Source organism: Anopheles nili, chromosome 3 (assembly GCF_943737925.1).
Source record: "Anopheles nili chromosome 3, idAnoNiliSN_F5_01, whole genome shotgun sequence".
Taxonomy (NCBI): Eukaryota; Metazoa; Arthropoda; class Insecta; order Diptera; family Culicidae; genus Anopheles; species Anopheles nili.
In genome coordinates, this window is record NC_071292.1 from 2512689 (window position 1) to 2535960 (window position 23272).

General features: G+C 46.3%; 2 protein-coding genes across 2 annotated transcripts; both read right to left on the minus strand.

Annotated features, from left to right (window-relative positions):
- Nucleotides 1–8: 8 nt before the first annotated feature.
- LOC128725680 (excitatory amino acid transporter 3) lies at nt 9–17664 on the minus strand. Its single transcript, XM_053819442.1, has 10 exons — nt 17582–17664; nt 3507–3782; nt 3137–3391; nt 3026–3068; nt 2913–2952; nt 1975–2289; nt 1615–1909; nt 1399–1533; nt 1225–1327; nt 9–1150 (listed from the first exon to the last, which is right to left on the minus strand). The coding sequence occupies exons 2-10, from the start codon at nt 3704–3706 to the stop codon at nt 1094–1096; spliced, it is 1443 nt and encodes a 480-aa protein (XP_053675417.1). The 5' UTR covers nt 3707–3782; nt 17582–17664; the 3' UTR covers nt 9–1093.
- A 4818-nt stretch (nt 17665–22482) lies between these two features.
- On the minus strand, nt 22483–22884 carry LOC128723636 (cyclin-dependent kinases regulatory subunit). Its single transcript, XM_053817397.1, has 2 exons — nt 22781–22884; nt 22483–22651 (listed from the first exon to the last, which is right to left on the minus strand). Exons 1-2 carry the CDS (start codon nt 22837–22839, stop codon nt 22483–22485), a joined length of 228 nt encoding a protein of 75 aa, XP_053673372.1. The 5' UTR covers nt 22840–22884.
- Between the last annotated feature and the right edge of the window lie 388 nt (nt 22885–23272).

Genomic DNA, 23272 nt, shown 5'->3' on the forward strand with positions numbered 1-23272 from the left:
ACAAAAGGTAAACCATTAAAATATATTTGTAAGTATTTTTAAATATACAAAAACTTTTGCTCACGCGGTGTCCACCCCAAAGAGCCTTCCAAATACATTAAATTCGTACCTCCTACAGTGCTATTACTACGGATTTGATGCGCAGATGTAACCGAGAGCAAAGAAAATAATTTGTTTCAAGATAAAGTCATCATAACAACAAGTTTGATAAACTCACACAAAAAACGGGAAAATGAAGTTGGGAACCTCTTCATTAAGCACGGAACAATTCCATCATTGTTGTGCATCGAAATGGTAACGCTGCTTAATTCATTAAAGCAGGATTGACATCAAGATCGTCTAATGGGTTGTACACATCTGTATGATATGATAAATATAACATCTAGGCTGGGATGAGTCGAGAAATTTCTACACTCCTGCAACTGTATTGTTGGATCGTATCGACTCGTAACCCCGCCAAAATATCTTTCCGTATATCTGTATCCTGGCCTATGAGACCTGGTCTTTTGTCTATAATGCGTGTATGTTGGATCACGTTAGATCATCCTCATACGCACCTGTTCTGTACGCTTACATAGATACTGGTTTTGTAGCTTACTCTAACGACGAATTATGGATAAACTATCAAGAAATAATTTTCGTTCGAACGATGTGCATTTTTTCACAACATGTGTATACAACTGTTGGCTATTGTCTAGTTCAATCGTGTGATGGCAGGCTGGGACGATTCGATTCCGTTACTGGCTATGCTGAACTGGTGAGCAGGCAGTGTTCACTCGGTTTCACAAAAAAAAGACGCATGATGTTGAGCATTCCAGCCAGCCTAGCATTGAATTTATCCAGAAAGATTTTCATGGTTGTGCAAATAACCACTTCCCGGATGGAATTTAACGAAATTGCTTTTGTCCGTCGTCCGAAAACAATAAGCCGTCCATTTAGGCGACCATTACGCACAAGACTGACACACAATCGTCCACGTGCGTCGACAGCGACTTCCGGATCAACAATGAAGCACGTGTTAAAATCGATGGGTGAAGTGAAAAGGTTGATGGTATGTCGACGGTCCAAGGACGATCCATTCAAGGGAACACCTTTATTCTTTTTGATCTGGCCGTAGCTCCACTAGCTCGTGTGGTTCTGCCAGTTCCAGCTGCAAGAGAGAGTGGACATTGATTAGTATTAACTACGTGGTCATCTGGCTAATCGATTATGTTCGCATCATACATGGCCATTGGCGTCGCCGGACAAATCCTTCTTCGATAGGGAGTTCACTAGAATCGTTCCCAGTGCGTCGCACATCACGTTGATTGTCGTGCGGAATCGATCGCTAATAGGATATGCAAAAACATGCCACATTATTGGATCGTCAAAATGTCTTTGCTTGTTCTGAATACTCACAGCAACCAATCGACAGCAATAATGATGGTCACGTCCTCGGCAGGCAACCCTACGGTGTCCAGCACCATGACCATCGTAATAAGTCCAGCTTGCGGGATTCCAGCCGCACCGATGGAGGCAGCTGTTGCAGTCACACTGTGGAAAGATTCAAATCAAACAATACGGTTCAAAATTCAACTGGTACTAACAACGACGAATGTATAATTTGTATCATACCTCACAGCAACAATATGACCAAAGGTAAGATGAATATTACGAAGCTGAGCAATGAAGAGGGCAGCAACAGCCTCGTAAAGTGCAGTACCGTCCATGTTGATTGTAGCACCAACGGGAATAACGAACCGGGTCACACGTGGATCAATACCCATGTTGTCCAGGCAGCGAATAGTGATTGGCATCGTAGCCGAGCTGGATCCAGTGCCGAATGCAGTTGCCAATACCTGGCTCATTTTACCAATGTACGGGAACGCAATTTTTCGCGTGGTCAGGAAGAATATTACTGAAATTGTGCCTAAACAATCGCGCGAACAGATTAGCTTGCTATCTGATACTTTGGGTTCGGCGTGTCCATCTTACCGAAGCCATGCAGAACCAGTCCCAGCATCACAGTCATAAAGTACCAGCCCAACTGTCCCAGAACTTCGACAAACGAAGCCATCTCGAGCAGTTTGGCCGCAACCAGAAAGAGTACACCGATCGGAGAGATCCAGATAACCCACGACGTGATGATCATCATGGCTTCGCTGAGCGTTTCAAACAGCCCCAACAAGGGCTTACCCTTCTCGCGCATCTTGCCTATGCACGTCCCGAGGACGACACTGAACATGACCAAGCCTAGTACGTTGGTCCCTTCAGTAAACTCGGATGTAATTTTGTACTGCGTCAAGGGTACTGTTTTGGGAGAAAAAGTCAGCAAACATAAACGGATACCATCAGTGCCTATTCCAACCGTATTTTAATTACAGACTCCAAATGCACCAAATTCTAGTCGCATCTACATTGAAGTTGTTAATGAAGCGTTAATTCTGGTTTTGAGTTTCTTTCAAAGGTCACTATCAATTGATATTAATGGGGCCTCCCGACTGTTCCTCACGACCACACCGGCCGTAGCATCGGTGGTCCACGTTCGTGGCATGTTGTCACGCGTATATTGCCCTAAAATTGATATGACGGTACAAGTGAGCGCTTCCGCAATTTACTCACTCCCGCAGAGGTGGTGTGTAGTGATTAGAAACCCTACCCGGCTTCCATGTCGGCTTTTCGCCGCTTCGTGAGAGTTTCCTGCTGGCCGGTTCTTTTTTTTATTTTTGTCGAAGTTGATCCACCCCATCGTTGTTATTTATTCTATCCAGGGAGCGTGGAAATTGCGGCTCGCATGCGTTTCCGGTGCGAAGTCCCCGCGCTCTCCGATTGCACTTCAATTAGTATTTGAAGGGATAGCAACTACAATGCTGGATGCGGTAGGATCACCCTTCCGCTGAAATTCGATTCGCAGAAACCCAATCCATACTTACCGCCGGTAGCATTTGCTGGAGGGACAAGGATGGTTCGGAACTGTAAGAAAGAACATGAGATCGCGTTAATTACGGTAACTCCGATGATTACATTGTACTGACTGATCACTTACTTGGAACATCGTGGCTTGGATGATGTTTGGTGGGAAGAGATTTCTGTAAAGAGATGTCGAATAAAGAATACATTTGGATTCCTAACCCGCTTTCGTCTTTGAAATACGCACCTCACTAGATCCAGCAGTGTGTCAGCAGTGAGTACTTGTCGTGTGGTAGCTTTACCAACGGTGGTTACTTCACGGCCCGCTCCAGGTCGAATAGTAGTGACCAAAATAATACCAAGCACGACAGCACAAACTGTCGTAGTGAAGTAGTAGATGATCGCACGGAAGGCGATCTTTTTCGACATGCTCAAATCCAGTGAACCAATCGCACTGGTGATTGACGAAACGAGCAGCGGAACGATTAGACATTTGAGCATTCTGACGAAAAGTGGGAAAAAGACGCACGTTGGTTAATGCTTTTCTTTGCGGTCTAGAACTGGAAGCATCCTAACCGTCAACGCGTGGTTGATGGTGGATAAGATTAGAACCCTACCGTAAGAACAGATCGCCCGGATACTGGATATACATCACCTCACGCTGTGTCCAGGGTTCTTCCGAATTTTTCAGCAGGAGTCCGAGCGCAGTACCACCAAACACGCCTACCACGGTCAGGAAGGTGAGCAGATTCGATTTCACGAACCGCTTCCATCGTGACGTTGGCCGTGCACCTGCAGTCGCGTACGAGTTCGACATGGTACGTATTTGGTAACTGGCTACGGGACTCCTAGCGAGGTGCTCCTGAGGTGCTCAGTCCTTGCCGGAAGTGAATCTGCAAAGGTACGAACCAAAACGAGACAAATGCAACACAAGCATTCAAGGATATTTTCAGTTTAGGAGCTCCATTCCAAGGCGTTGCCATTTTCTGCTCGAAGCAGGGTATATCAGGTTGCATCTCTACACGTAAACATTTATGTTAACAAGCACAAAGATGTAAATCTGCCAACACCTTATTCCAAGATTTGCTCATGCCACCCTGATTTCGTTAAGGTTGCTCTTTAGAGTGCGAAATGCGCATGGAAGGGTGTCATTATGCTTCCTCTTCCGTGGACAAACAAAACCTTGAGGCTTTTTGTGGCTGAGTGTAGCAAAATAAAGATAAGTCTTGTGACCAGCCAAGATTAATTGCATCATCGCGTTGACGACCACCGGCTGGGAGAGAAAGATAAAACGACAACAATCGCGTCTATTATCGCGTGGCTCGGCAGATAGAAAAGTCCACTCTGAAAAACCTTTATAAATTATGGCAGCAAATGCTGGCACTAATGCTTAGGTGGCGCTTGGGGGATCCTATTAATAAAACAGACATCACTATTATGTCTTCTCGCAACGGCTTCCAGCCAAGATGATGTCGATTGTGGAGCTAATGCTTAGCGATGTACATAGAAGCGAGATCGGATGGAATGAGGCTTTTAAATTACATCGTTCAGTTTCGTTGATTTTCACCAGACGCATAAACAGTTTATCATTCCCATAAGCTACACCGTTATTCCATTGTAATCCGAACATTGGTTTCCTGAGGCTTGAAAAGCAAAGGGAAAAGCAACAAGAAAGTGAGGCTACAATAGTTGTCAGCAAGATAACAAGACGAGGAAAACAAAAAGCATACTTTTAAAGGAAATATCAATCGATTTTAAATGTTCAATTAGCCAAGTAAGCCTTTTCAACGGATTGAGAAAATCACGACACATACGTACTGATACCCGGTATTGTTAGAAGAACACTTAAAAGATAATACGTTTCGTTCGATACGACAGCAAACACGCGGCTCATTTCGCTCGAGATGAACCTGTTCGTTATCAACGTCCTAATTGGTGTCGCGAGGCGTGATTTCCCACTAAGTAGTACAAATTAATGGCTTCAGTGCATGAGATTTCTTCCTTTCGGGCAGGGAAATGAAAAATAAATCACTTACGAGTGATTACATCCATTGATAAGCCGTAAATCGAAAAAAACAAAATCAAACACGCTGGCCATGACCGACCGAAGACTATCACTCGCCGTTGGTATGAACTTGACCATCGCGAACTATGCACCCTCTCCGATAGACACCCCATAACCGGCCATACATCACTCAGACGGTGACCGTCGGATGTGTTAAGTGTTGTCAGTGAGTTGATTCTATCAATTATCAACATGTCGGTCCGTTCGCGGCTAAATGGCAATTTATAACCGTCTGCGAAAGTCGGTGAGAAATGTAAAAACACTGCAACAACGATGGCCCGATAGTGGCCCCAGCATGCACATCAAACCGAACAGATGTAAAAGCCGGCGCGAAATGATCTCATCTCGTACCAAGAAAGTCGACGTTTATCATCGCCGGATCGATTGCGCCTGGAAAATATGACCATTTGCCGTGACCTAGGACTCTTGGCGAGCCGCTCGTGTCGTGTTTGTTTGGTGAGCTTGTTTGTTGCAACCGCTGTTCATTTGAGCATGTGTTCGGATGCATTTCCACCCGGCTCGCACGTAGATTGATGACGCTGAAGCAAAGAAGCCATTGTTATAATGCGCACTTGACATCATTACTAAATCCAGCAGCCCAGCAGCTGCAGGCTCCGGTGAGCAGCAGTTACCATTAGGGCTTGTTACGGTTTCAAGCGATGCTTTCTGTTCTAACGCTGCAAAACAACGCACTTATAACTGGTCGCATTTTGTGTTCGTTCCCATCGTTCTCTCGCGGCACAGATCGATTGAGGATCAGCTGAAATAAACCCCTAAAGCACGTGAGTGCGATGATTCAAACAAACAAACAAAAAACGTTAAACATATAACAACGCGAACTTGTATCGCTTTTCGTACCAGTTCAGTTTCCCCATATTAGATCCTCTAGCCTTGGGTGGCATTATTTTGTTGCAGTTTCCATATGGAAAAAGTACGCGCTAAAACATGTTGAGTCAACATGTGCTCGTCCTTTCCGTTTGCTCTTTTTTTTTTATCCCGCCATGCCACGTTGAAAACGGCAAAATCTGTAACACGATACCGTGAACACGGAAAGCCACTGTTGGCGGAAGCGAGTCGGGTCGAAATCAAAGGTTTTGTCACAGGGTTTCGGGGAACAGTACGCGAGCGTCCTGTGGAACGCGTCATAATGATACGTACGTCCTTCATGCATGCATCGAACCGCACTCGGGAAAGTGTGTCCTGTGTGAGGGGATTGCGTCAGGACGTAGCGGCTGCTCTCGACCTGCTTATTTGGGCGCAACGTGCAGCTAATCCTCTTGTATCGGAGCTCACCGAGCGGAAAGCACTGAATCGTTTCACCATACTCGGTGTGGGTGGCATCGGAGCCCGTTGGTGGTCGCAAACACCAAACCACGCTTGGTCCTGTGACGAGACGATAAAGGACGAGCTCGCAAACGTCCCGACCAAAGGGGGCGGTTCGCTAGGTCTTTGTCCTTTTGTTCCCGCAGTGGGCCGATGCAGGGAGTTGGGAGCAAAATGTTGCCCACTCACAAACGGAAGTTGATCATCAGTAGCCAAGCGCGTACGGGTGCGGCCTTTTCCACTAAATAACCGTTTTTGCTTCGATTCTGGCGACCGCTCCGGTTGGTCCGAGCCGCTGAAGTCGGTAACCGTTGATTGCGTTGATCCCGATGCCACCACGTTGCCATGGCGACCCATCACCAACGGCCCTTCGGAAGGTTCACAGATTACCAAAAGAAATCATAACTCCCGCCGAGCAGCGAGCAACGAGCGGTGAAAATAAAATTAATCCCAATCCGAGGGTGTCCTGGGCCCGCGCGGGCTGGACAACGGCGGGCTCTGGAGGTGGATTCTTTTCGTCGTGAAATTATGAGCTTTCGGCGGGTCCGTCCCGGTACCGAGATTCGAAGAAAAACCCAACCCCTCATATGGCGCAGCCCGCTTGACTGATGGTTTGATGAACGCGATGCGAAGCAATGAGTAAAACAAGGACTCGAGCCAGTGTTGGTAAAAGTGGCCAGGGGGGAGGGGGGGGGGCTGGGTTGAAGTGAGGATAGCGCGCAGTCAATCTTTTTGGGAGAAAATTAGATTTACCGTCGTCGTCCTCGTCCTCGTTCTCGTCACTGCCACCACCAGGACGCGTCCTGTCGCACAATCCTTGGGAATTTCTTCCTGCTCCGGTTCCGAATTACGGTACGCACAGTCAACTTCCTATGCACACAGAGCGCGTCACAAGGCGCATAGAGCTTCCCCGTTCTACGTGCGACAGATTTGGAGTGCCCCTTTTGTGTGCGTGTATATGCCCATTTTCCTTCTTGTTCGACGTCGTTTACCGAAGAATCAGATTTTGCGCGGTAAATAAACTCCCGAAGGTGTGGTGGCAAAGGGAAGCAAGTGGTGGGGGGGGGGGTGGGGGTACGGATTCCAAAAGGAAAATATAAAGCGGCAAGTGTGGGGGCCGGCCCCCGTTTCCCTTTCATTTCCACTGCGCCCTCACCATAACCGGAGGGAAGTGACGAGAATGAATAGCTGACGGAGGGTTGAATTTTGACGGAAATGCGATTTATCCTTCATTGAATTGAAATAGCTTCCAGTGCTGGCGCGCCAAACGCAGAAACGGCAGCGGCACGTTTCGTTCGCCCTTTACGGGGAGCGATTGCGGCCACCGGGGCGGGCAAATAGCGCGCCCATCATTCGGTCGAGAAATGATAAATCCTTGAAATATGCCGAGCACACCCGTACTCCGCCCCTTTCACCCCCGCCCTGTGGTGAAGCCCAGTGAAGTTCAACCCAAGAAGGGCCGGGCCGCTCAACCCTTAGCGGAACCATCGTCATTTCGAGAGAAAGCGATCAACGAAGCAAAAAAGGGGATCAAAATTAGAAATGGGCGACACGCATTTTGTGCGGCATTTTTCACGGCCGGTTAGCGTAGGTAAGAAAGAGAGCAGACAGGGAGGGGAAAAAATTGCTTACAAAACAAGACATAATTCAAGACAAGTGGAACCGAAAGGTATGTTCGTCCTTTCCGCGGCAAACAATACGCTTTGAAGTGGTAAAATTTGAGCGACCTTTTTCTAGGGTTCTGCTCCCACGCAAATCATCCAGGATTGTCGAGCCGCACCATGGGGAGCGAAAAGATTGCGCTCGTGTGATGAAAAGTGAATTATTTGCCCGCTTTTTGATGTGCGAATGAACACGCGAACATCTAATTTCCCAAGCCGAGCGCTCTCGTGCCATGAAGTCAGCTTATGTTTGACCTACCCAAACGTCCGGGCTATTAACGCCTTCCAGCCGCATTAACGTGGCGCTAATGGAAACCACCAACTTCAAGATGCTCTTCAACGCATACCATACTTATGTCAACAAGGTGCGGCCGGTATCAATTATTTTCCTCAACAAGCGTGGAAGAATTCATTGCAGTTTCGTAGCTGCCAGGTGCAAGTGAGATCTCAAGATGGATGCTGCATGGGTGAACACGCTTCCTCTTATTCTAGCCAACAGTTTTTTCCCTCTAGCCGACTAACGAAGCAAGTAGGTTTGGCAAGCTCCGACTCTACACCGGCTCTACCAATTAAAACACCACATGGACCTTCTTTTGGCGCACGTCTAAGCGGGTCGGACTTTTCAACGAAGTGTCGTCATTTTGCGGAGCAGCTCATTCAACAGGTGGTAATCGCGCATAAACGTTTTGCTTCACCGGGGGTTTTCCCTGGGTGCACGAAACATTAGCAACTGTTGCTTGAGTGCTTATAGCGAGGTGTGCATATTAATTGTATTGAAATAGGATACATTTTGTTTTACTTGGAAACTCAAATCGTTACCCAGAGGCTGTAGCTTTCAGTCCAGCAAATAGGCATTGATAAGCGGAAAAACATTCTGAAATATTATACATTCAATAGACAAAAAAAACACGATAACAATACGGGCATTCTTCAACCTTGATTTAGGTCACATGGCGTAGTCATAGCGATGCTCGGTAGCAGAAAATGCTGCGCTTACTTCGATCCGAAGAGACTACCACCGGAAGGCAATCGCTTTTCTTCGCTCGGCTTCGATTATTGTTGATTTATTTTATTTCTAATTTGCTTTTCCGCCAGAGATGTAGTGTTTGGGGCGCATAACAACGTAATAGGAAATCGGTTTCGCAAAACCGTGCAAATGGCACCGTCGCCGGTGCAGGGAAAACGGTCGAGAATGTGCGCAATGGTATTCGGTGATAAGTAATTTGAAATTTCCAGCCACCGACAGCATTCAATTACCGCTTGATGCGATAAGATTCTCGTGTCCGGTTCATGAATGGCTCTTAAAATACCTGCTCGCTATTCTTCGTCTATTCTATATACTCTATATTCTTCGTTTCATTTATGTCGTATTGTTGTGGAGTAATAGCAAGACAAACGGAAAACTCACATAAAGCGAGAGCAAAGTTTTTAATTGATTTTTATTTGCATTCAGATTTTCGTCTTATCCCAATGTGCCGTGTGAGCTGAGCAGCAATGGCCCAATTGGCTCATTTGTTTGCTATTACCATCAAATTAAACCAAAAAGCAGTTGATGGAACTTCCGAGCAGCAAATTAAAACTCCTGCTTTAAAAATTGTTTCCCTCTATAGCTATAACATTTGAGTTTGCATGCTGTTTGTACTGTTTTCACTGAGAATTTTTCAAATACCTCTTCCCCGACGTAGAAGAATTAAAATATGTTTTCCATCATTATTTATAGAACAAATCCGTATGTTTTCCGCACAGAGACAGACCCCATGATTTGCGCGTACTGCCGATGCCAGTGAAAAGAGCTAAAAGCCCGGAAAAATCGGAAAAGAAAAATAAATTTTCCGCCATTGTGGAGGAAGACAAATCAAATTAAACCCGTCTTACTGAACTATCATTGCTCGGATCCACATTGACTGAAAAGAAAATTTTGCTCGAGACAGTAGAGAATGAACTTGCGTCGGTAAAAATAGCACAACTAGGCAGCTAGCTAGCAGGCCATGCTTTGCGGCTGGAACCTTCGGTGAAAAAGAAATGAAGCACACCGTGCGGTATTGTTTTCCCCACCCGCTCCTGTATGATCCTGGGGTTGTTATCATCGAGCGGTTATAATCATTTGTCAACGGATAGGTAACGAAGACAACGATGGTAAGCCTTCCGAAGGACGCATTATGAACAATTTATACACGGCTCGCGTGGAGCATCGCTGGTGGAAGGGTGAACCAAGAGCCGGGGGAGACACCGAACGCGATTCGTTGATTCATTTAATTTCCTTCCTTCGGACGCACCGGCTTGGACCACGGTAAAGGCCGTTGGCCGTTTCCCAAAAGCGCGCGACGAGGAACAGGAATGTCTTTGCGAAGGAAAGATGCGCTGATTTTGATGGGCCATTCGCCAATTGATGAGCAACAAAGTGCACGGGATGGAACCATCTGACGGATTACGACTGGTCCGCAAATACGCCGAGAAGCGAGCGAGAAAGAGTGTTCACGGTTGACCTCATTGTGCGCGATGAATTGGAGTTTATTCATCTCCATCCACTGGGTTGATTAAAATTTGATGCAAAAAGACGGTGAGTGCGTAATTACGTGCAATGCGAGGACAATTAATGCCCCCGGGGGGAGGACCTTGGACGGTGTGTTTATGGCCTCGATCGGCTGTCTTAAAGGCACGGAGGAAAAGGCAAGAAAGCGCACGATTACCAGCCGGAAGCAACAGGTGGACGCGCCAAAACGGGATATGGTGTGAAGCTGCCCTTTTAGAGATACGATAATGAATTAATTTAAAGTACCTTCGAATGTGCATGCAAATTTAAGCAATTCGTCAGACTGGTGGGAATGCGCCACCAAAATGGGAATGATACCTTAGAAATTCCAATCGCACGAGTTGGAATAAGAGATTACGGAAAATGTGAAAATTTGCCACACTATAATACCCAGGTATTGTGCGAATGAATCTCTCTAACGAAAATAAGCTAACGATGAAGCATTTTCAAACCCAGGGAATTACATTTTCCACGAACGAACGGGTGAAAATGGAAACTTTATCCGCCGAGGCATTAACATTGGCAAACAAATTCTTTTCATTCAGTAATTCACCTTCACAGTGAGTGGAGTGAAGGAGTACGAGAGCCCGGTAGCTTCTCATCGCAGCTTGCCAAAAATGTCCGACACCGATTTAATGGATCGCAAATAAAGTCGACGACAGCTGTGTTTAGAGTTTAGAACACGATTGTGTCACATCTAATTTCATGAGGTTTGTATGAGCTCACATTTCCACTTATCTTCGGGTGGCATATAAATAGAAAAAAAACGCCGCTTTGCAGATTTTTTTCTGAAAACCACGGTTTCCAAAAAACACATCCGTTCGCAAAAAAAAATCCTTTCGCCCCATTTGGTGAATGTTGGAAACTCTCTTGCACGTCGGAAGCATCGCATCTCTTGCCTAAAAATATCTCCCGGGTGAAGCATGACCGATGTCACCAATTTCGCACCTCCAAATCGTATGATCGACATTTTTCTGCACCCAAGATCACACGACATGACGGCGTGCGTGTGTGTATGTGCGTGTGTGTGATGCAATCTACAGCCAATCTACAAGCAGTACATTGCATAAAAAAATGCAACCGACAACGATGACGGCATCTCATATGATGGTGTCATGTTGCTCTGCTGCCGGGTGATTGATTCACTGTAACCTTTTTCATTGGCCCTGTTAGAAGCATCTCCACCCTCGTATCACTCAACCCTCGCTCGTCTTCGAGCCTCAAAACCGATGTGCGCCCCTTCCGTTCGCTATGTTGCTTCTACGAATGAATAATTGAGCGTTTAGATTTAACGCGTCTCAATAAAGCGGGAAGAGTTTTCCGCTGGGCCAATTTTATGGCCAATAAAACCACCGTTTATTTGGCAGGTCTGTCAAAAATTGTTGCTCTAACTTATGGCTTATGTGGGTGGGAATGCCCGGTGGGAAAAACATACACTACACACATTACTGGGCAAATTTGGCAATGATCCTGTTCCTGGATCGGTACAACCGAGCCGTTCAATTTTCCGCCCCATGCAGTAACTCTTTCGCGAGCGGTAGATTTTTAGCTTGGCCGGAACTTGCGAAGGTCCCATCCTCGAGGATGAACACCTATGTTCTTTGGCCTTTGCCACCGGTAGTGCTGCGGGACCATTTTGGCAAAACACAAGAGCGTGTCGGTGTTTATGACGTTCAGAAATATTACGCTACTCGTCGTTTTGTTCCATGAAATTGCATTCGCTATTTATAGCCGGTTGAATGCGCCTCGTGCAGCAAGCATAACGTTTCTTCTTCGCCCGGGTTCATCTCATGTGGTTAAATGAATTAATTTTCCTCTGATCGTTGCAACTCGGGCGGTTGCACAGATGCTCGGGGATATAAATAAAATCCCATTTCCAATCGATGTTTCGGGGCCAGTTTGAGGGCCAAAAACCGCATTCTAATCGAGGTAACGCTCCTGTGCTTCTGCTCGTCCTGTTTCGTCCAGGTCAAAGCTACGTGAAGGACCCACAAGAGATCCCGCTCCACTCGAGAAACGCAGCTTTCTGAACAAGCATCACATGCCGATGCATTTTATGCCGCTTAATGTGTGCACATTCATTAACACCATTTCACGAGTGCCGATTTGCATGTCCCCTTGTCCCCACGTGCCCACTCCCCCCCGTTGCAATAAAGTGACCGCTTGATTTGCCTGCAAACCGCACAACCGAGTGCTTTGTGAACATCGATAGACCGATCTTGGAGAGGAGACTCAAGGCTCCCAAACCTGGCAAACGTCGAAGATGGGCTGCTCAGCCACAACCAGATGCAGGATGTGGCCAATTCATCGACATGCGAGAGACGTGACGTGTGCATTCGTGGGAGGGTCCACTCGAGAAGACGCGTGCGATGATATTGCACATGGCACGTGATGACGTGTTTGGCATAATTATCGGTTCGTCCGAAAGCAGAGTGAGTAAGGGAAGATTGTGTGACAACGGAGTGAAACTCTGCTTCATTTTGTTTTTATTTTTTGCGAATCAATTTGCATCGAACTTCTCGCTCTCTACGGGCTAGCGCTTCGGGTATTCTACAAGGAAAGCTCTTGGTGCATTTTTCCTTCCCGTGGCACGTAAACACGTTGGCACGGTGGCCCGGTACGGGTGGAGGGCTAAGAGTTCCTAATCGAGAATTGATTACGAAGTAAACATTGCAAACGCCAAAGATGGGCGCCCACTTGTTGCTAGGCCGGTATCGAGAGTGTCTCGTTCGTCGTCCGTATTCGCTTGTGTCTTCAAGTGCCAGGTTACGCGCAGAAACCTGACTGGTTGGTGTAAAGTTTTCCCATCACCGAGTGTACAGATCAAACATTTTTTTCAAATAAACTGCACATTTAGTAGATAAAGAAGAAGGGAGGACTGTGTCGATGGTTAACATTTAGCACCAACAACATATAAAAATTGTTTTTTTTTACAAAATACACATTCACAGTTCCGTCTAGACGTAAGCTAAATGCGGAACTCACTGTGTTTCTAAAAACCCAGCCTAAACAAAGCCCAATTCAACAAGCGGAACGGCAACGGCGTACATCTAGATTATTGACGCACCGTGTCGAATTTGACCTATCCTTGGGGAGTGTGCTTCAATCCTAGAAACGCTCATTGAGGAAAGTGAATAAGAAAAAAATACCCGATGACTACGAAATTGATAAGGATGGCTCCTACAAATATGTAGGTCAACGTGAACGAGTAGCGAGCATATGGCAGGCGGGTTTGAATCCCAAGTTAGGTGTTGTAATGGATGGTCGGAGCGAATTTGCATTCCCATGAGAGGGTTTTGCAGCAGCGTTTCGGGGAATTGACCCAGGTCCATTGCATCCCGGATGATGGAATAACAATGTGGTGGAGCAAAACAAACGAAAAAATCACGCAAAAACCCATTATATTTCCATTTCCAGGAGAGAGTTTTCCTTTGCTTCACCGTTGTTTTGCAAAAGTTATATTTGCCTCGCTCATTTCCCTACATACAAAAGGATGGCAAAACAACGCGTGACGATTCGGTAATTTGTTTTGCCGTTGAGCCGTTTTTCAGCTAGCTGTTTTTGATCTACATTTTGACTGGCATGATTCATGCGTGTGTTTTGAAATGAGTAATATATTCAACTTTTTCTGATTACCAAATGGTTCAAAACTGTAGTATGAATCCATTTAGCACCGCAACTAATTGCAGACGATATTATAGTAATAAAATTGTCTTTTCTAAAGCTACAAAAGACAAAAAACTCATCTTGCTCGCGAATGTCCTCACACATGTTCATATTTTAAGAAATAATTCATTTTTCTTGCTCACGTACACCAAACGATGGGAACTGGGGTTATATTTAAGTTAACAACACACACGGGTGCGATGTTTAGATACTTCTACCACCGTTAGAAACAGTATGCTTATGCTCTCTATTGATGGTACACCTCACATTAAAACACCCCTTCGTAAGCTATTCCCGTTAGCACATTAAACGCTGACACTGGGAGAACAGTGGGTGGTACATTTGCATACCCATTCCCCGCCATTCGCCCACCCACTCTCCGTCCTTCCTTGCGGCGGTTAATGTGGATGATGCTTTTGTATATTTTAAACAACGATGGCGTCGTTATAGCCGCCTGTACAAAAGGCGCAGTAATGTAATACGGAAACACGATCGGATGCATCGGAAAATTTCCAACTGTCGTCGCGTGTGTCACATACTTTCGCCCCTCTCAAATGACCTCACATTGGGCTTCATAAATGGAAGCTGCATTCAATCAGTGCACACGTGTCTGTGTGTGGGAGTATGTGCACATGATGCAGTAAATTTGCAACTCGATGCGGAAGCCATGATTAATCGCCAATATGACGAGCTTCCCACAAATCGACAGTACCGGGCTTACCAAGAAATCCCACGTTCAGATTATGGAAATTATGGTAGAGACTGACGTAGGCTTGTGCCAGAAGCAAAAACCTGATCCCGGGCCAGTCTGTGACCGGAAACACGTGCAGGGTGCGTTTGATCAGCCGTTCAACCTGACCTTCCTCCGTGGACCCTGAAGTGGCGGCCAAGACGCCAGATTGCCATCAGTTCCAGCGTTGGTTGCTGGAGTTGATCTTGAATTTAGCGTAAAAACAACACCACACTTTCCGGGCTAAGGGTGATCGCCTCGAGGGGTTCATATGCGTTATTTAGGTCACACTGTGTCTCTTTTTCTTTCGCAAACTCTCGCTGTGCAAACTCTACCGTAGCGCGGATTCAACTCCACGCTTAACGAAGAGATCCTCCCCAATGGGTGCCAATGTACATTTCCTGCCCCTAGGAGCGCGAGAAACATTGGGCATGATTTATATCCCCGGCTTTGCGCCGACCGTAGAATCATCCGTAACCTCAGCGCCCGTCTAGCAGAAGACAATTTTCGGCGAAACACTCTATTTTTGTCTCTCAAGTCAAGCACGAAAAACCGCGTGCCCCCGCATGTTGACCTAAAACTCCGGCCGGCGATCGAGACGCGAAATTTCTCCCGAAAACGTCACCGTGAACCGTGGCGCGATCGTTAGAACGAATTTTATGACCTCTCAAGCGAGAGATTCGTCCCACCGTCACCAGCAGCCAGCAGCGTGAAGCTGATTACAGCTGGGAAACACGATCACACAACCCCCACAATGGGGTGCGCGATCCGGCTATTTAAATTTTTGCTTCCCCGCTTCATTCGTCGTCCGTTGCGTAACTTGATCGCGTTTCACACACACTCACAAAAATCGGGGATAAGTTTTTTTTGTCCAGCACAAGCAACGTGCCTGAGCGGCGTCAACACCAGGTTGACGGTGAAAAACGCCACCCAAGTACCCAAGAGGGACAAACAATAAGTAGCAATATTTACCCCATGTACCGCATCCGCCAGCGTGACATTGTTGCAGTCGTGTAGATCGGACGTTTCTCGTGTCCGTACCATAGCACGCGTCTCACACCGGAACGTGCGGAAATCGTGACATACCGGAATGGTGTTGCTAGGGGTTTCTGGCATACGAAACGATACGCCCCATTAAAAGGGCACCCGTGCCTTGCGATGAGTTAATGAATTAAATGTGCACCACGAAGGGGATGCAAATTCTCTGGCCAGTTGAAAGACCGGTTCCGTGCACGTGGAGTACACGCATGCGTAAATAACGCGCTTTGAAAGGTGTTCCACGGAAGGGGTCAACAAGGATCGATCGGATCCTCATTAGGTGGCTCATCAATCTGGATCTCAACTGACCCTAATCATTGTACAAACCAAGTACTGCCGTTTATCGACTGCTTTAGGCGGTCGATCAGTCACCGTTGGTAACAGGCTTATCACAGATCGCATCAAGTGCATATCTTTTCAATAACTGCAAAGCCCCGGCAGCCTAGCTTGCATTCAGTGCGATAATAATGAGAACCGTGTAGAATTCCATTATCACCACATGCTGCACCCTTTTGATAACGAGCCAACTGGCGGGAAAACACGCTGCCACCGATTCGATAAACAAAACTCGCACCATACCACCAATACGGCTAAAAACGGCTTGCGAGTCGCGACCAAACACGAGGTCGCGATCTCGTTTTCGTCATCGCCGTCAAACCGACATTCCAGAATTTTCCAATCGCGTAGCGTGGGCACGAATTGTGTACAGCACCGCGACACGAGTTGATGCAGTTTTTTTCTTCCTTCTATTCAGAGGTGGAGTTTGGTTTTATTTTTTCAAGCAATCGAAACACCATCTTCTCGGACGCGCAAACATTCGATTCTAATAAAAACCCATCAAGTGAGGAGCGAGCACGCATTCCGTATTCCTGTCTGGTACACCGCTTTTGTCCAAGCAAACATCGAAACCACCCATCCATCTGATCGTGGCGAGATGGGGTGGGGCTTTTTGGGGCGCTTGAACTCCTGCCCGACGACCATTCGAGGGGGGTTTAATTTATTCCGCTCATATGCACGGTATCGAACTATTGGGCTTTAGGCGACAGCTGAAAGCATGCTAATTTAACCGCGCGCCGGTCCAATGTGCTTCGGCGTTTTGTTGTGTTATTTTTTGTGGGTCCCCAATACTAAAACGTTCTTTTTTTTTGCGACACACATCTTCAATGTTTCGAGAAGAGAAGCAACGTCGGTTTTGGTCGTGCGAAAGTTTATGATCGTTTGTCGACCAGGCCAGGATATGTCATTTTTTTAATTCAATTGTTAATGGCCTCACTCTCCGGGGCCCGCGGTAGGACCGAGAAGCGACACATTTTGTTCTCCCAAGCCACCGTCGTGGTGTGCCGTCGTGACGCGGCGCATTTCAAACCTTCTGGTGGTGCTATTTTTAAGTAAACAATTCGGCACCCGCGGGAACTGGCGGCATCCGAGCGCGGAGATGACATCTCAAAGCGGAACATCGGCACCCGGTTTGTGTCCGTCACTGTTTGTGGTACATCGTCGTTTTTGTGCACGTTGCTACAGTTTTAATACCGGCCCGATTTCGATCGTGTGTAGTGTTCCTTCGACATGGAGCCAATACTACGCGCTGCATTGCACTTACGGACACTAAGAGTCACTGGCACGGACACTAAAGCACGCACTCTTGCCCACGAAAACAAAACACAAACGCCACCTACCACCGAGAGATCACTCGATCGAGCAGCAGTTGCAGTAGCAGCAACAGCAGCAGCAGCAGCAGCAGCAGTATTAGTAGTATGCGACAGCCGGGAACAGTGTGCACTAGCAGAGCTCGTGTGTCGGAGTGATAAGAACGCTAAGGATCGTTGATACGACCAATTCAAACCTTCGCTTTTCACGCGCGCGATTCGCGGTCTGGCCGGAGAAAGCACGTTGCTACGAGCGCCGATCGCCGACGGTCGTCCGCGGAGAGAGATGAAGCCGAACTGTGATGGGGACCGGATTTCTGCTGCCAACGACGGTGACGGATTCGAACGCGAGAACCGTCATGCTCAGCGGATGCGACCTCCCGGGTGTTGCGTTTTGCTCTTCGTCAGTTACGCCGCGCCCGCCAGCTGCAGGCCACCGGGGCCACCCTCCTCCGCGCCCTTTGGTTGTAACGCGCGCGAGCAGTTCCAACAACGGCGAGAGAGATAGAGAGAGAGAGTGAACATGACCGCGACACTCTCTGGGTGAGAGAACCACGCCGGAACACGGTCTATCGAGGGAGCGATAGAGAGAGCAGGTATGCTAAACCCACCGTGAACTGTTTCGCGCAGGGAAAATCAAGACACTTGTTACTTCATCCCGTAAAGTTAGTAGAAATCGTCCTCGGAGAGTCCTTAACATTCGGAGCTTCGTTCGGGGATAATCCAGTCCGCGGAAGTTTTTGCAAGACTCCAATCCTAACCGTCCCCTCGTATGCATCGCGAAGAGAAATCATCTCATCCTTTCGTCCGTGGGCTGTCTTCTTCTTCTTCAATATCTTCAATCTCCTTCCCGACCAGCTGACACGGGCCTCGCGGCCATCTGGATCCCTGTCACACTCCTGAAGATTATGCTAAAAAGTTCCCCCGGGATGCGAGGATAACGGGAGACTTAGAGCTTCTCGTTCGTCCTCGGGGATTGTTGTCCTTCTTCCTGGTTTCAAGACGTGCTGCCAGGAGCGGGACATTCGCACGGCGAGACGGACCACGCAACGCGGGCCGTGATAGGAGCAGGAAAGAAAGAAAGGAAGACAACACAAATCAAATCTTTCGCAGCTGGTTGGTAAGGTTAGGATTCACGTGTCAGCGATACACTTTCACTGTGCGAATAACTGGTTTGGTGTGAAACCGAACGTTTGTTTGCAGTGAAAGTGAATCCTCGTTGTGGGAAACGTACGCACGAAGGATACTTGCATTTTGCGCATTTTTTAAAATGACTTGCATCGAGCGGAACTGATGATCCCTTTACCGGCCTTTTTCCTTTTCTGGCATTGCAATTCATTCCTATTTTCGGCGTATATTTTTCAATTACGTCGCATGCTATACGGCCATACCATTGCTTGAGGACACCATTCGCCCGTAAACATGCAAACCCCTGACGTATGGGATTGCCTTCCACCCCAAGGAACTTGTGTTCCTTTTTCTCCCCACTGCATGACGGTTTTATGAATGATTCGTTTTTTTGTCACCGCTGAGAACAGGAAGGGCTGGAACGGCTAGCTCATATTGCACATTGCGGCACACTGGGACGCAGCATTCATCCCGCATGGCATTCCAGCAGACGACCGAACCATAATCAGCTGCACGGATGCAAAGGCTGTGCGAGAAAGAGCATCCTAAACGGCATGTAGCGCAATCGGAAACGAAAACTGCCACTAGCAACGGAATCGAGCGGAACAAGGAACGGTTGCAGATCGTCCGGAAAAGGGTCGATTTTTGCGAATTTGTACGCGATTATGTTTAGCTTCCTTTTGGTCTGTTCGCACGCCTGCCCATGCTTTGTAGCTGGCGAACACAGCTGCAGCTACCGAGGGTCCATTTTTCAGTGTTAATCCGACGACTTCTGCCAGGATTCTGCTTCCGTTTTCCATCCTCTGTTCCGTACGCGTTATGAACATCACAACCCAATGGCAGCAGAGACTCGTGGAAGCCCTTTTTCGGCTCAATGTCGAGCACCTAACCCATTTGTCATCGATCTAGATGATTTCAAATATTTTTTTTCCTCTTCTCAAGGATCGGTTTCCTTGAACGTGCTGATCGATCCTTACTCGTTTCCCCTTTTGCGGTGATGGAAGAGAGGATGTGGCCTGCCGGTTGGGTACCGTTTCGGACCAGCTTTTCTCCAAATATGATCCCTGAATTGGATCTATCCGGTACGAGTGCGCGTTTTGATGGGTCTCAATTGGACCCATCGCTTCATTGAATTGAAACTTAGAACAAAGTGTTGCGCGTAAAACGACTCAATCAGATGATATTTCATCCGACCTGTCCGTTCCCAACCGCGGGGGCCATCATCGCGTGTACATCACTGGGGTTCTGGGTGTGCTATGCGCCTGTATTGCACACACCGTCATCGCTGATGGCCTGATATGGCAGCATGTTTTTTGGATTCGACCCTTGTTGTGTGATGGTCATAAATCTACCAACGGCAGCGTACCATTTACAAATGATGTCAAATCATAATGAAATAATGGCTTAATGCGAGCAACCAGGAATGCATGATATCCCATCGGTCAGTGTGAAGCTTATCGCTAATCTCTTTAGAATCACTAATGGATCCATGTGAAAGAACATCCTAGGTAGATCAATGCAAAACGACAGTAGTTTTCCAATGTTGCACTTTCAATGCCCAGAGCAAGTAATGTACGGTGCGAAAAACAAATAAAGAACGGCACCAAACGGTTAACAATTACTTCGAGAGTTGATTTCCGCTGATTATGTTTCTCTGGCGTGCAGTTGTGAGAACTGCTGCACGTTGATCTCATGTGAGATTTTTCACGTTAGTGCATTGGGGAGAAACATGAGTTCACCGCCCAGCACTGACAGGCTGTGCCAGAGTTTGTCTCTAATTGGATCCGACACTTGAAATCATACTCACTTCCGAAAAGGCTTATGTAGGGCCATTCGGCTGAACTATGTTCGCACGGTGAACAATGATGGTAGCTTTTGGTGAGCTTTCTTATATAATGGACTTTTAAAAGTTTTAAAAAAAATAGTAGATTTTTAAAAGCTTGGTAAAGATGGCAACTTTCTAGTTTTTTTAACTGCAGCTAGATTGTCTCTCGTTACATAACCATATTAGATCGAACTAACAATTTGAGTCATTTTTAATCAATAAAATTACGACCAGATCTTATTTTTCTCATCCATATTGTGGTTGCTGGGTGGCCAATGTGGGTGAGGCCCACCAGAGCAGCGGTCTATCAATACAACACGAGTAGACTATTGTTTGATATCGATAATTCGGCGCACCTCGCACATGTTTTCGATACTATGTACTGCTGCGTGTGCTTGATCATATTCCAGCTGAGATTATGAGCGCCACGGCGTTATTTCATCCACGCACTAGTTTCACATTCGCATCCGTCCATTTAAATCAATTTAGGTTCCATTGAAAGCTCGCAATTCGATCACAATGTGATGAATGAGGTCGATAGAATGAGAGTTGGTCTGCGCATGAGTCTATTCAAGGATTGGTGCTGGTGTTCTCTCGCGTCGTACGTTTTAGGCGCGTATGTTTTGATTCATGCGTAGGGGGATTTTTGTTTAAGCTATTTCCACAATTTTTGCATGTCAATTATCATGCCGAAAGCCAGGCATCGTCTCATGGTAAAAGGTTAGAGCAAGCCTATTCCGCTCAATGGGTACTTTGGCAACCCATTTTCAACCTTTAAAACGATTAAAACCATTCCCCCCAATTATTGCTTATTGAACCGAAGGTTATCCCAGCTGGACTGTGTCGAGCCAGCGCATAACACACCAGAAATAGCCCACAAGACATGCGGTTCTCCGTTAGTACGATAGATCAACAATAGTTTCGAAACTAATTCAAACAATTAACATACGGTACATTCAATGGATTCACTACCGCAGAACCGCCACAGCTTGGCGTCCAAATTGGTGGAATGTGACACCCATTTCCCGGCAATTAGACGATCGTACCATTCATTTAGAAGATGAATATCAATTTCGCCATTTGTCAACTAATTGTACCGAAGCATAAACTTCGTGTTTGCTACGGATGGGAGCAGAGGATAAGAACTGTACTTAAGACCTATTCTTCCATTCCAGAAAATTGAGAAGTATTCTAGCTAAACACTTGCGGTTAGATTATCTCTGCAACAACTAATAGACCAAACATATTCAATCCATTCTGCAAAATCTCGCTCTTTCTTTCCTGAATGATACCTACAATCAGATGCTTTTTTTTTTGTTTTTAGCCATAAATATATTTGTACACTTTACCTTAAATGTAATTTCGTGATTTCATAGAAAAAGGCACACACTTCGCTATTTTTTGTAGACAAAAAACACATTCGTCAGGGGAAATCTGTACATTTAAGAACAAATAAAAAAAATGAAAGGTACATCCAGTTTGCGAGATTTGTTAGCCTTTTTCATCTATCGCGGTTCTTTTTCTTGTGAAGTAAGATCACTCACAACTTTCCCTAACGCACTGCTTGCTTCCTGCTGGAGAGTTGGCAGGGTGTACTGAATTATACGAGACTAATAATTATGGGAAAAGAACATTAGTTTATATACCGGAAAACGCAAAAGCAACCACCCATCAAAAGCCAAAAATACACGATAAAAACTTTCATCGCTCGGTGATTCCCTTGATGATGAGTACGGATTCCTGATCAACAATCATGCTGACGGTTAGCGTTCCGCGTAGCGATATGGCAGAGCAGGAGAAGTAAGGACGGACCACGACGAAAACAATGACAATGTTGTACGGAAGGACGCTTCGTTGAAAATTTCCAGAATCTTCACGACGCGCAAGGACCTTCTCAGGGCGCTAGGAGAAAGAACTCACACACTCGCACGCACTCACATTCACAAATACACATCGATCTGATTATTTTGCGATTGTTTTACTTGGTAATGGGCCGTCGAAACAGGAGAATGTGGGGTTCAGGTTGGTGGATCATGTAGTGAACCCACCCACGGGACTGTTGGACACCGATCGCTCTCCATTCGTTTTCCGTCATCAGGTGTGTTTTAGGTACCAATTTCGCTACATCCTTTGGCAACACTACGTGTCTGGAAGGGAATTGAGCAAGAAGCAACAGCGATTATTAGCGACACAAAGCAATATCTCAAGGACGCCCGGTGACGCCGGTACAGTAAAGAAGCACCGTAGTTCAAGGGCTCATGTACAACAATGCTTACCTGTACTCATATTCATCGTCATAATATTTATCCGAGTAGTATATATCTTTCACACTCATTTTGGCTTTCGATAGACACTTTTTCAAACCAAATCAAACACAATAGCTTCACAAAAGCGCAAAGTATCCTTTGATGGAATTCTCAAAGCAGGAACAAAGGTCCTGTCGCTTTATTTGGCGGTTGAATGCGCGTTTTTTTGAATGGGACCCGTCAACCGTTCACAGCATTTAACCATCCGTCATTTGCTGTCAAAGCATGCCAAGATTACCATACGATTTTGAATTTTATCAGCGAATTAATCTAACAATATCAAAAGCGAGTTTATAAATAGTAAATCGTAGGAATATGATTCAAGATATAAATAAAATTTAACAAGTAATAAATATTCTTTTTTACATGCATAACAGCATTGGTGAGTATATGGACTAATTTAAATGACTTGTTTACGAAAGTTCTCAATTTCACCATTAAAAGTGTGATTGATGAAAGGCC

Excerpts from the sequence above, each read along its gene's own strand:
- LOC128723636 (XM_053817397.1), bottom strand. The coding sequence starts at position 22,839 with ATGAGTGTGAAAGATATATACTACTCGGATAAATATTATGACGATGAA. Across the intron at positions 22,652-22,780 it reads GACGATGAATATGAGTACAG|ACACGTAGTGTTGCCAAAGG; the intron begins GTAAGCATTGTT and ends ATTCCCTTCCAG.
- LOC128725680 (XM_053819442.1), bottom strand. The coding sequence starts at position 3,706 with ATGTCGAACTCGTACGCGACTGCAGGTGCACGGCCAACGTCACGATGG. Across the intron at positions 1,910-1,974 it reads ACTGGTTCTGCATGGCTTCG|GCACAATTTCAGTAATATTC; the intron begins GTAAGATGGACA and ends GCGATTGTTTAG. Across the intron at positions 1,534-1,614 it reads GGTCATATTGTTGCTGTGAG|TGTGACTGCAACAGCTGCCT; the intron begins GTATGATACAAA and ends ATCTTTCCACAG.